This window comes from Colossoma macropomum, unplaced genomic scaffold, assembly GCF_904425465.1.
Source record: "Colossoma macropomum unplaced genomic scaffold, Colossoma_macropomum, whole genome shotgun sequence".
NCBI classification, from domain to species: Eukaryota; Metazoa; Chordata; class Actinopteri; order Characiformes; family Serrasalmidae; genus Colossoma; species Colossoma macropomum.
The window spans coordinates 38,933,489-38,947,462 of NW_023494791.1; the positions used below are offsets into that span (position 1 = coordinate 38,933,489).

A 13,974-nucleotide genomic window follows, 5' to 3' on the forward strand; every position below is an offset into this window, starting at 1 on the left:
ATCATGAGACTGAAACTAGAAATCTGAGCAGCTCCTGCAGCAGAAACACACACCAACAACTAGCATGCAACTCCAGAAACCTGTATTAGAGGGACAGAATTACTACATGACAAACGTTTAACATCCTCCAAGCTGAATATCCACAGTGCTCCATTTTACTTTCAGACAAAACAGACAGACTCAAACTAGGGATGCGTGGATATGAATTTCTGACCCAAAACAAAAATAATGATTTAACACCTTATTGCGGCCAGTTCGCAGTTTAACCCTTTAAGGTCAACACAAAACGTGGTTATTTCTGCAATTTTATCTACTGTTTTCTGTTAAACGTACAATTCCTGAATGCTGTTGTTGTGCTAATGTGATGGGTAAAGAATGTGATCTAAAAAAGTTGAAAACTCTGAAATTTTAATTCGGAGAAAAAGAAAATACTTTCGCTTCTTCTATTATAGCTACCATTCAGTAACAGCAACATAAGGGGAAAAAAAAATGAAAGTTAATATTTTTATTATATATTATTATATATTATTAAAGTTCATAATCAATAACAAAGCAAATAAGATCAATACAAAAAAAGAAAAAGAAAAGCAGCAATTTACTAACTAAATTGAAGAGATATTTTCAAATGTTTCAAGCTTTAGTTCCTAATAAAAGCTGAAACTGAGTTCTAAAGTTTAGAAGCATAATAACAAAGAGGTTCTATCATTACTCTAATTAAACAAAACAATAAGATGCATTAACTGATCTGGACTGTGCTCTGAATGAGCTCATGTGCTTGCTTGGAAAAACAATCACAGTGCATCCAATAAGAAAGGAAGCCTCAGGCATATTTTGCACAGTGATAGAAAACAAGGCAGTACACAGAAGCTCCGGTTCTACAAGCTGAAATTGATAGATAAAATGATTTTACTGTTGCCCATTTGTTGAGATATAACTGGCAGCAGATTTAAGTGAGTGGCTTTATGTTTCTATGGAGCTCAGTACCAGGCTCATCAGGTTCATGTGGTTAAAAAGTTACATCACTATGTTGTTGCAGACAACCAAAACCAGCCTAATGGAAATAAAAAAAAAATAGATTTTAGATTTGGGGAAAATATCTAATTGTGATTTTTTTTCTAATTGCTGTCATAGTTAAACAGGGGGTGTTTCATATCGGGTTCCTCAGGGTCACAACCAAACGTTTTTGCCTAATATTTCAGATGCAAAACTAAATCTCATATGTCGCCTGCAGTATTTTCACCAATACTGATAAAACCATGACAATATCAGCCAATATTTTCAGCTAACCTATTTAATCAGTCAGGCCTTAATTGAATGATGGTTAAAAATAAATAAATAAAAACAGCACAAGATCTATTCTAACAGTACATTCTTTAATATGCACATACAATAAATATAATTTAAAATGAACAGCGCACTGTAAATTTAGATATTTTGCACAAAAACTGAGAATTTGTTATTAGGCTGAACAAGATTTCTGCCAGGATTCTGTAAAGCCAGACTCACAGCAGTTTCTATGAAAGAACACATTGGTAGAAAGAGCATGACACAAACAGGCCCAATGATAAATCTGAAGTTCTCTGTATGATGCTCAAATGATCAGTGCTGCGTCCTCTTTCAAGCTTCAACACTGGTAACAAACTAATAAACCTAATACAGGTACTGCCAAAAGTGAGTCCATGTAATCTCTATCCATTGTTTTCCTTTTGCGTTGGCTAAACTGAGGACCAGTTATTAAAATGTCACGCTAATGCAAGTTAATTTTATCTGACAGTGTCGCAGAGAAAGGGCACCAGCAGATACCGGTGTAGTGGATGTACATAATACTGGCTCAGTGCTGGAGCTCTAACTGAACTTTTACAAGCCACTGCTTTTGCAAAGGCAGTCCTGCTTAATAAGGTACAAATGTAGCTCAAACTGGCAGAACCTGAATATCCACATATCAGCACATCTCAGACAAAACAGAGCTGAGTGTGAACATGTCGCCTGCTGTATCCTTTATGATGACAAACCATTTTTCATATCAGAGAACAATTCAGAGATATTCATCAGTTGTTTCCACAGAGTTGTTTTCATCAGGTCTAAACACAGAGAGTAGATTACAATAAATATATATTCAGTACCATTTTAATCAAAACAAAACAGTCTGCAGTCATTAGCCAGCTAACTTTAATCTTCGTTCTATCTAACTCTGGGTTTTCTGTCTCATGATGGTGGATCACTTTTTAACCAGTAACCAGCTCTGGGACAGGTTAAGTTTGGGACTGCGGATTGTAAACAACTCTTAGACCCATCAGGGCCGACGGACCGTCTTGTGGAGGCAGAAGGACTAGTCTTTTTCAGGTCACTATTTATTTATTTATTTTTATTTTTTGGGGGGAAATTGCATCATCAGCTGTTCAATTGTTTTGTGGTGCACACGCATTTAAGAATGACACAGCAACCACTTACTTCCTTCTTCATCACAACAAACCACATGAAAAATATCACTTTTAAATGCAGAAACAAAATAATGCCATGTAAATATGAAAATTATAAAGCAGGGGCAGTGTTGCTTTCTATCATTAGAAAAGCTCTGCTTATCTGACTCAATCAGCTGTATCACGCTGTCTTGCCTTGTGCCTGAAACATATCGAGGACCAGCTGGTACTGAAGCACACTGTCTCATGGTCGAAGGCACAAGCATAAAACAAATGACCTGAGAAATCTGAGCTCAAGTTGGCTACTTACCTGAAATGCTTACATGCTGCATAAGTTACATTCAGAATGTAACTGATGCTTCATTTAAGGTGGAATGGAAAATTCAAACAGAAACCAGAAAGCCAAATAAGAAGCCATGAAACAACATTCCCCACCACTTTTGCTGGGCCCATGGCAATAATGCTAGAAAGTAATACCGACAGATTTATCTACATATGCTCAGTTTTCTTTTTACTATTTTGCACAATAAATATCTTTACTGCAGTCTCAATAGACAAACACTGGCAGCAGAATGGGTCGTACTGATAAGCTTGGTGACTTTAAACATAGCACTGTCAAACGAAGCCACCACTGCCACAAGTCAGTTTGTGAAATGTCTGTCCTGCTAGATCTGCCCCAGTCAACTGTAAATGCTACTGTAGTGAAATGGAAGCACGTAGAAGCAACAACAGCTTAGCCACGAAGCGGTAAACTCAGAGTGGGGCCGCCAAGTGCTGAAGCGTGCAGTGCTTATTCTCTCTATTCACTAAAGAGTTCTCAGTTGCCTCTGGAAGCAACAACAGCAAAGGAACTGCACGTTAGGAGCTTCATGAAATACGTTTCTATGGCCGAGCAGCTACACACAGGCCTAAGATCAAAATGCACAATGCCAAGCGTTGGGGGGAGTGGGGTAAAGCACACCGCCACTGGAGTGACAAATTACTCTTCCCTATCTGACAGTCTGATGGATGAGTCTGAGTTTGGCAAATGCCAGGAGAACGTTACCTGCCTGATTGCACTGTGCCATCTATAAAGTTTGGTGGAGGAGCGATAATGCTGTGGGGTTGTTTTTCAGGGGTTGGCCTAGGCCTCTCAGTTCCAGTGAAGGGAAATCTTAATGCTTCAGCAAGCCAAGACATTTTGAACATTGTATGCTTCTAACTTTGTGGGAACAGTTTGGGGAAGAACCTTTTCTGTTCCAGCATGACTGAGCCCCAGTGGACAAAGCAAGGTCCATAAAGGCCTGGCTGGGTGAGTTTGGTGTGGAAGAACTTGACTGGCCCTCACAGAGCCCTGACCTCAACCCCATCCAACACCTTTGGGATGAAGTAAAACAGACATTGCGAGCCAGGCCCTCTCATCCAACATCAGTGTTTGACCTCACAAATGCTCTTCTGGATGAATGGGCAAAAATTCCCCACAGACACTCTCCAAAATCTTGTAGAAAGCTTCTCAGAAGAGTAGAAGCTGTTATAGCTGCAAAGGGGGACAAACTCCATATGAATGCCTATTGATTTAGAATGGGATGTCGTTAAAGCTCCTGTAGGTGTAATGTGCAGGTGTCCCAATACTTTTGTATACTGAAAGTTGGATAAAACTGTACAAGAACAACTTTGGTCAGACACGATCACACACAGAATTCATCAACAAAATATGCACACAAAATGTAACACTGTAGCATCTCAAGAAAGAGAAATAAAGGACTTACCTCTCGTGCTATGCTACTCAAGGCCTCATCCTCAGCTGAAAAGCGGTCCTTGATTGGAGCGCGTTTTCGTCCTGAACCTGGTGTTCCCATGTCTGTTCCTCTGTTTCTAGCTCCACAAAGACTGTTCCACAGCCAAAATGTGATCTAACTTGTTTCGTGGTGTTCTGGAAATACAAAGAAACAGAGGACAATTTAGTCCACGCCAAGAAAAAACAAATAAGTGGGTAGTTTCTGGGAGAAATGAACCACCTAATATCTGCCAAACACATCAAGCATCAAACAGCAACTATGCACTTTCCAATGTTTCTCCCTCAACAACCTTGCCACAGCATTGCAGAGACAGATGCCGTACCTAGCATGAATATTTTCCTCACAAAAGCATTCCTCCTTTCACAGAGCAAAGAAGAAAGTGAGATGCACATTAATGTTTTATAGTTATTTGCTCTCAAACTGAACAGATATTTGCAATAAAAAAAAACTGAATCAGCAAGTCTACCTCTAACACACTTCCACACTGTGTGGACTGTAGCGATTGAGATTTTGAATAATTTGAGTATTCCAGCACTCTACGTACCTTTAACATAAAAAGAATTGCTCAAAATTCCTGTTTTATTAATTTCTGATATTGGCTTTTTATACTGCTTTACCCAATTCTGTACTATAACACACTGACAGTTCAAATCAATGTATCCTGTAGGTTTTCAGTTTCATACAGCACACTCAATGCAACTTGTCTGTATATATAATATATATTCAAAAGTATCCCAACACCCCTGGCTTTTAGTGAATTCAGCTGCTTTCATGCACATTCACTGCTGACAGGCATTCAGTTGCACAAACACAGCTTGTAACCTCCAAAGAAAAGCACTGCCAAAAGAATAAGATGATCTGAAGCAGCTGCACATGAGCCTACAGTCACCATGCCCAACACCAAAATATCAGCTAGAGCAGTATAAAGCCCTGCAGTACTGTACTGTGGAGCAGTGGAGCTGCACTCTCTGGAGTGATGGAGCTCCATCTAAGGCCTTTGGGATGAGCTGGAGTGGCATCTGTGATCCAGAACTAATCTTCCAACATCAGTATCTGACCTCACTAATGCTCTAGTGGCTGAGTACAACCAAATCCTAACAGCAATGTTTCAATATCTAACGAAAGAAGTTTGCTACTAATACCTCAGATTTTGGAAGAGACGCTGGGTGAGCAGCTGTCTACAAACTTTTGGATATGTAGTGTATATTGAGCAACCACATCTAATTACAATACTGCGCAGGGACTCCAATGGGAAGCTCTCAGTGCTTATGCAGATTCCCTGATAATGCATATTTTAAGTTCTCCTGCTGCCTCTCAAAGCACAAAACAAAGCCCAAAGGACACACCCTCTTACATGCATTTTCACCACGCAATGTTTTTAAACTTTTTTTAATTAACATAAATTAATTAAATTAAAACTTTTTTACACATATTTTGAAAGCTTACAAAGAGTTTGTTATTGTTAGGCCTTTTTTTTTTAATCTAATTACTTGATTAATAATGGGTGAAAATGATGGGTAGATTATTTCTCTATCAGCTCCCTGCAAAAATGTACCTGGCACACAGCGTCCTTGACTGCTATGTTGGGAACTAGGACAGAGAAAAAAGTGGACCACATAGAGGTCCCAAAAGACTGTAACACTGTTCTAAAGCACAGAAGCACTTTACGCTGAAGTCTAGTAAGGCTGCTAGGGCTACGGTCATCGCTAAGGGTGCAGTGACATAATTAGATTGGCAGGAACGTAGCTTTAGAAGCCCAAGCAGTGCTTTCCTATGCTGGGCCTGAACCCTGATCTCCTGCTTGAAGAACAAGTCAATTAACCATTAGGCAAAATAGCCACTTACAAAAAACACACGCAGCCCAAAAACTATGCCAATCTGAATAAAAATGCTTCTAAAGCAATGACTATTTTCACTTTCAGTGTTGTGTGTAAAAGGCACAGACTGTATGGTAAAATGTATGAAAAAAAGTTTCTGCTTTTACAAAATCAACAGTTACAAGAAAAAAAGCAAGAAAAATATGTACTCCACTCTGCAACAAAATAATGACATAGCTGGCAAAAAAGTTACTGCAGATGATCAAAAATCTTGTAGAAAAACCTGAACTTCCAGAAAAACACTACTATTTTACCAAAAATATACTAACACTAACACCTAGGATTCTGCAGGGCAACTCTTCACACAGTTCACAGAAAATAGGGATTTAATGAAAGTTGACCAACAAGCCTAAAAATTTGATTACAGTTAGGCGGTTAACAGCAGAACAGACAGTGGAGCTTATGATAATGATGTTAGGCAAATTAAAGAAAGACAAAGAGATGTTAACGGTTCTTTGGGGTGAGCGCCAGGAGCTAGAGAACTGAGGCTTCAGGTTAAGATAAAGAGGTTTCCTCCACTGGTTTACCCAGCATGCTCTTCACAAGACAGTTGGCAATGCTTAACAAATAAAAGTACCTACGAAATACTCTAGTGAGCAAAGAACACTGGCCACCTACTCAAAACTGGAAAGGATGTCAAGAAAATGTTTTTCCATTTACACAACACATTCACCTGCAGAGCTCATGTTAGGCAAAGAAGACAACAAACAGTTTTCACTGCTCCTTTGTGAAGCCAATTAAACTTAATTCAAGTCAAAAACTGCAGATTTTCCATCGACAGGAGGCGAATCTCACTGTCTCACTGCCTCAGCCTGTTGTTAGTGTTGCTATTTGTTGTTTACTATTTTCTATTTCAACTAAAACTGGTTGATAATTAGTTTTATTTAACATGGTATTTTTGACATCCTGAATGGACTCAGTTCCCTAATTCACAACTAAACCACTGTCTGAAACAACTAACGGTAAACACTCCCATATTTACCCCAGCTTTAATCTTCTCCTCGAGCACTCCCGAAGCCAGTTTTGATGGAAACTACAAACCAGATCTGCTCCAAATCGTCACATAGAAGCAGAGGGCGTTAGTCAGTCTGCATTTCTTAGGCTTCACAAAATGGAAAATGTGCAAATGCCTTTATTGACTGTCAGATCAGTATAAATATGCACTGCCACTTGTAAATGACCTGACAAAGTTTATGTAGACAACATTACAGCATAACTATTACTATCTAAAGTAGTGGGGAGCACGTGGTTCCCCTGTAAATTGGCAGCAGTCCTGGGAGCAGTCACAAAAATAAAAAAGTCTAGGAGGGCATTTTACCTACAGAGCTCATTTATAGTGCTTCAATTTTATGTACAAATAAGCACATGGAAACTACACTGTCCATTTTTCATTTATAAGTAATTACAAAGCATATCTGGATATCTGTCCTATTCAGTGTAACCTCAAAACCCACCCTGAATGCCTACTGAAGCAGTTAAACAGTAATCATGTGGATTTTTGCCAATTTTGCCAGTAAAATTTCTTTATGAAGGTGTCAAATCTCTGTTTCATTTCTCTCTAATAAACCAATAAATTCTGAGTATCGCTCAATAAATGTTAAACAATCACCTTTACAACAACTTAGTAACAACAATGGTAATCAGTGGTAACGAGGACAGTAGAGTGGTGCTGGTCATGGTGCTTGTGCTAGCTCAGACAGCAGGCTAACAGCTCCGTACTAGGGATGTGCTAATTTCATTATTTGCGGAGCTAGTATTGGAATACTATTGGAATAATAAGTGTGTTCATTATCTCTTACCACTATGAAACAAGTGCTTTTAACTGAGCAGGTTGCTAAGCATATAGGCATAGGCAGAAGGCAGCTGGATGTAACTTGTCTTTAGCACTAACTAGGATAACTACTCTTGATGTCAGCTAGGTTCAATACTGAACACTCATCTAACACAAAAACCTAGCTACCCAGTGCTGTCACTTAAAAAGGTAAGCCTGGAGTCCTGCATTAATTTAAGCTGAATTCCTTTTTTTTGGGTCGGTTTGTTGTTTTTTCCCCTTCCAAGCAGTTAACACAAACCATTCATCAACGCTTACAGATAATCTAATTTCAAAAACATTCAGAACACACACAGCTACTCGACTGTGTCCGTATAGAATGTTTAGGACGAAAAGAGGCGCATGTGTGTTTTCAAATAAGGTTTTCAGATTAACTGGGCAATAGTTATCATGCTCAGGCCTGCCCTAACTGGCTAGCAGCGGGAGCACTTCTACAGAAGTGCCTTCAACGCATATTGAACACATTCATCAATCACACTTCATCAAATTAACTGATCAAAGCATGAAGAAACAAATGACAAGGTAATAAGAGAAACAGTAATGAAGATAAGCTAAAGGAGTGAATTGCTGATATAATTTTGGAAGAAGCCCACCCCCACAAAAAGGGACAGGGTGGGGAAAACATTTGCCAGGTGGTCAAAGTCATTCCTGTGTTTTTAGCAACACCAGCACCATGATGCACAGAGCTCTGCTTCAGACCTTGTACTCAGTCTAAATCATCGAGGCTTTCCATCCCAAGTTCAATAAATACAGCAAACAAAAATAATTTTGAAGTATCAGTCAAATCTGTACATTATCGATAATTTTTTAAGCAAATATTTGCCAATATCTTTTCTGATACCACTGTGCATCCCTAATACCATAAAAATGCAACAAGATTTTTTGAAAAAAAAAAAAAGGTTTTAAAAAAGTTCTTGGTTAGATGAATAAAATTAGAAGAACACCAGTTTGGGTCACTGGTTTCCATGCTATTGCAAGGATCTGTTAAATTCCATCAGCAGCACATTCAATTTAATGACGGACTAATCAGGTAACCCAGGTACTGGATGTAAACTGTAAACACTTGACTTCCTCGAAGAGAGGACACTCAAAAGACATAGAATTACAATGTACTCTTTAGTTCTATTTATTGCACTGTTAGTAATTTTTAGGTAACAAATAAATGTTACTACCCAGAGAAATAGCTTTATACTATTTTCTCAGATGTCCAGAGACTTTTTCACAGTACTGTAAAACTGCACTGAAATTTTTCCTTTATAAAGTATAATTTATTCCAATGTTCTAGAAACAAACCAATAAGAAACTGCTCTTTTGGCAAAATTATGTCAGTCTCTTGGCTCTTGCCTTCAGTGCTATATATACACATTTAAGTAGGGGAACATGTCCTAGATTCCTTCTTTTTTGTGCTTTAAAACTCTGAGCTGCCACTTTGTGGTTCTACCATTTCTCAATGTGGCTTTAACTGACAAACAGGAATAAAAATTACTGAAACGTATTGACATTTTTGCCTGATACACTTGTACCAGCGCATGTCAGTATCATGTCAGTTATCACTGCATTGCTGAGAATGGTCCATCAGCCACATGATATACAAGTGGTCAGTCGTGGTCCTATGGTGGTCCATTTACACTGACGAATGGGGTTAAATTATGTAGCAACAGATGGACTACAGTCAGTAACTGTACACCTACAAAGTCCACTGATATAGCAGGTCTCTGACTAAACGACCAAAGTTTGATACTTGTGAAGGATGAAGTCGTCACATCAGGGACTGACCAACTGCATGTTTCATTATAAAGAGAGAAAAAATAGTCCTGTTTAACTGGATTTAGTACAGCACAGTATGTGAAATACTGAATATAAATCACTGTATTTACAATATTTTATATTATTTTTATGTAGCACTGCTGGTTATTTTTTCTCTGTTCCAACTAATGCGACGTCTGAAAAAATAAATGTCAACATATTATGTATTATGAAAATATCTTAAAGTTTTGCGATATTATATTTTGCCATACCACCCACATCTAAGTTACATACAACATATGTCTGATTCATGGTGGTGTGGATTCTGAAGCTGCAGCTGAATGGTCAGTAAAGTAACTTTGCCTCAATGTTGGTATTTTGACAAACCAAACTACTGCTAAGGACACTCAGTTCTTACTGTAAATGACCAGAGTGATCAGAATGAGCTAAGGTTCCCCTTTCAATCATCACTAAAGCTCATCATGTTAGAAAACAGTCACTGGAATATTTCAAGCTGTATCAGTTTCTGTTAATCTGAAGTATTTAATGGTGACTTTAAAAACCAATAAACTCTGCAGCTCATCCTGTCACAGTGTTATGTATATTAGCAGGCTAACTACGTACAACTGGTTAATTAGCTTAAAAACGATTCATTCTGAAAACATGGTATTCACACAGAGCTTTTCTAAAGAACCATCATGTTAAAATGTTAAACCAGTTAAATGATGCTGCAGCCTGAAGAGCGATGTGGTTTACCCACATACTAATTATTATATCACTTATTTTAAGCTACTGCTCATTGCTTACCATAGGTCAAAATTATGGGCAGGCTTAAATAAATCACTATGCTTTTTTTTCTGTGGTGGTAATTTAGCCATTGGTGAAAAGGACCCCAGTTTGTCAAAACATTGCCAACCAGTTCATTGTTACAGCTCTTCGCATTTACAGACCTCATTTAAGCTGATTAATCGATTATTAGTCGACTAAATCACATGAATCACATTCATTTTTTGCAGCGCTGCTTTCACTACCGCTGAATTCTAGTACTACGAAGCCCTGCAGTACTCAGACACCACCCTGAGAAGGAAGGTTAGTGGTCAGAAAACCTGGCTATGAAACAAGAGGTCCATCACAGCTCATAATGTACTGCTGATACAACTGTGCTCTGGAAGCACTTCAGTGAATGGGGGCTGTGCTCGCAACTGGCATCTGCCTCTCTAGATGAGAGGGTCTGCTATATGTACATGAACTGATCAACTGTGTGGCATTCGCCGGGGCCAGCCGCCAAGGCGAGCGTTATGAGACAAAAAAACAAAGATGACAACAGTTGTACTTAGTTCCACATCTGTTTCCTTTTCCAAAACCAGCCCAACCCAATCAGCAATGCTGTCATATGTGAAACCTGCTATGAATAGTCCTAATGATGAGCATAAGGGCCTGAAATATTATTTAAAAGAACAATGCGCTGAAGCATCAGAGGCTAAGAGTCATTTACAAGACAAACAACACTTTAAATTAAAGGGGAACGTCATCCATTTAAAAAAAAATTCTGCATAGTCCATAGTTCAGAGTGGTTTGACGTTAAACTGCGCATTATAGAGAAACGTACCAACTAATTTCTTTAACGTGGCGTCTTCTGAGTTTTTACATGTAGTGCTGATGATGGTAAAATAGTGGTAAATCTGAAAAAAAAAGTCTTCTTTGGGGACCATTTTGCCTTACAACGCCCTCGGTGTAAGTCTACCATCAATGTAAGTCGAAAAAAATACGTTTTAGGCCAAAACTATCATAAAACGTGTATAAAATGTATCAGGCATCAGACAAAACATTCATACCTATTTCACTGAATAAAAAGGCAGCTTTCAGAGGCATTGAACACTTCAGACGTCTGGTTCCTATCACCACCACCGTCAACAACTGTGACTCGGTAGCTAGCTAAGTCTCTCTAAAACAGATCATTTAACATCAACTCACTCTGAATGGCTTTACATCTTAAACATTTAGTCAGGCACAAATTTCGAAAAATAGGTGGAGCTCCCCTTTAATGCAACAACATGCCGAACATAGCCTCGTGCTATTTCGCCAAGCCATAAGATCCTTTAAATTAACCCAGTTTTCATCGCCATAAAACATCGCCTCTGCTATGATTACTGTGCTACATGTTACCATGGCTGTGTGGAAACACTTTCATATAAGCAGATAAAGCATTAATGGGTGTATAAAATCCAGGTGGGGCTTTATCGCCTGAGGTTAAAGACCTATAACGTTACTTTTAGGTGAAAGTCCTGATGGATCTGCTCTACTAGGTGCTTCATTTAATCGGCTGCATAATGATATGTTGTCTTTTTTACTTACGGGAGCGCTTCACAAAGACTTCACACTGTCATATCACACGCAAGTGGCTAACATTAGCTATGCGCGAAGGGCTGGCTAAATATAGCCCGTTAGCATTTCTGAAGCTTGACTGGGACCCGTTTGGAAAACCAATCAGCTACACTGAAACTAGGGAAGAACTTCCCCAACCAACCGGCCCAACGAAACCCAAACGAGCTGTCTAAATGACCCAAGTCGGACAAAAATAACTATACAACAAACGCGACTATTCAGCTTGTCACTCAGTGATGTTTGTAACTATTATTAGCCTCTGTGTAGTTAGGTTAGCTAACCTAGCTGGAACCGCAGCTGGAATAGAAAAATAGCTAGCTGGCTAAGCTAAGGCTAAGGAAGGATATAAAGTACGTTAACAAAAAAAAACAGCTTGGTTTTCCATACAGTCTCAAATCCATTACCGTCCACTTTGAACGAGGCTGAAGTTCGGCTTCTTCTCGTTCGAACTCTCCCGTTCCACCTTAAATGGTGCAGCAGTTCCATTGTGGCGCCTCAGGCGCCACAATGGAACTGCTGCACCATTTAAGGTGGAACGGGAAAATTCGAACAAGAAGCTGGCGAAAAAGAAGCCGTCCGCTTCGAGGACGTGAAGTAACTTTTGTGTTTGAAAGTAGCGGTTTTAGCAGTTTTACCTCCTTTCGCACTCCGCCTGAATCACACGGTCTGGTCCAGGGTTGTCCTGGAAAGCCGAAAAGCGCAATGTCACCTCAAATCCCACAAAAAGACCGACCGCCGCGGCCAGGACGCTTCAGGCTAGCGCTGGTTAAAACAGCTAGCGAGCTGGCTAGCTGGCGATACTGGCCTAATCGCTCCAACGGCAGAGTGTGTGTGGTGTGGTGCGGTGTGTCTGTCAGTGTGTGCGGGACAGCAGAAACTGACACTGCCCGTCACGTCACACTTCCAAAAGAAACTCCTGCTTTCTTTCCGGCGCTGAAGTCTTCAGGGCGCTGAGCTCCACTCTCTGAACTGCGCTCTGGAGAAGGACGTTTTCACTTGGACTCCTCACTGCTGAACATGTCTGTGCAGGAGAGGCTCCCTCCTTCCTTCTTCCTCGCCCTGTCTCCGCTCAGATGGCAGGGAAAGATACTCTGCCTGTCCCGGAAGTGTGTGTGTATGGATAGATGGATGTGTGTATGTGCGCGCTTGTCTTGCTATCACTGTGAGGACCACATGTCCTCTCGGTAATAGGACGACATGACAGTTTGGCACAAGTGAAGACAGTTTGATGGTCCTCACTTTAGCATGTGCTGGTTTCGCCATAAATTACTTTTTTTTTTGGAAAAACTAAAAGAGCTGAAAGATTGCCTGTTGGACACTGAGGTTAACACTACTAAAACGTGTGTGTGTGTGTGGTCTTGTATTCAGATGGCCTCTTTGGACTGTGGAAAATGTTACGGAGGCAATTTATTATCAAATGTTTTAAATAATAAAAAAAAAACACAAGCAAAATAATAATTATTATTTTTTAAATGCAAATCATTACAAACCTCGGTTCCAAAAAAGTTGGGACAGGAGGTTAATAATATAACAGGGACGGAAATGCTAATAAAAACAGAAAGCAGTGATTAATAATTTTGTTTGACCTGTATTAAATTGAAAACAGTTAAAAAAAAAAAAAAAAAAACAACAATAATATTTGATGTTTTACATTATAGAGATTTTTTGTTTGTTTGTTGTGTAAATAAAGTTGTATGCAAAAGTTTGAGAATTTCTCAAAGCAGGATTTTTTGCTTTTAACACATTTTTACAAGTGGGTGTGGGTCTTAGAAGAAGACGTTCACCTCAGGTGTCTATTGTTCAACTGATTTTGGAGTGACAGGTCTTCCGGCCTTAGTCACACTCACTGGGCTAGGCTAGCAGTGTTCACTTAAAGGAGAATTCCTCCAATTTTTACAATTTTCTGAATATTTCTGTCCTTGATGTGTAAACAAAGT

At 39.3% G+C, this 13,974-nt stretch overlaps 1 protein-coding gene across 11 annotated transcripts in view; it reads right to left on the reverse strand.

Annotated features, from left to right (window-relative positions):
- The window catches only part of lrrfip2 (leucine rich repeat (in FLII) interacting protein 2), a 50,957-nt gene extending 37,808 nt beyond the window's left edge, over positions 1 to 13,149 (reverse strand). For 4 of the 11 annotated variants that reach the window (XM_036575043.1, XM_036575042.1, XM_036575041.1 and 1 more), the window contains exons 1-2: positions 12,673 to 13,148; positions 4,169 to 4,332 (exon numbers count right to left, since the gene is read on the reverse strand). In XM_036575043.1, the coding sequence (XP_036430936.1) occupies positions 4,169 to 4,258 (90 nt within the window). In that variant the 5' untranslated portion in view covers positions 4,259 to 4,332; positions 12,673 to 13,148. Of the gene's footprint in view, positions 1 to 4,168; positions 4,333 to 12,672 lie in introns of all 11 variants that reach the window. The other 7 variants (XM_036575040.1, XM_036575039.1, XM_036575047.1 and 4 more) reach the window with 6 other exon arrangements.
- Positions 13,150 to 13,974: the final 825 nt, after the last annotated feature.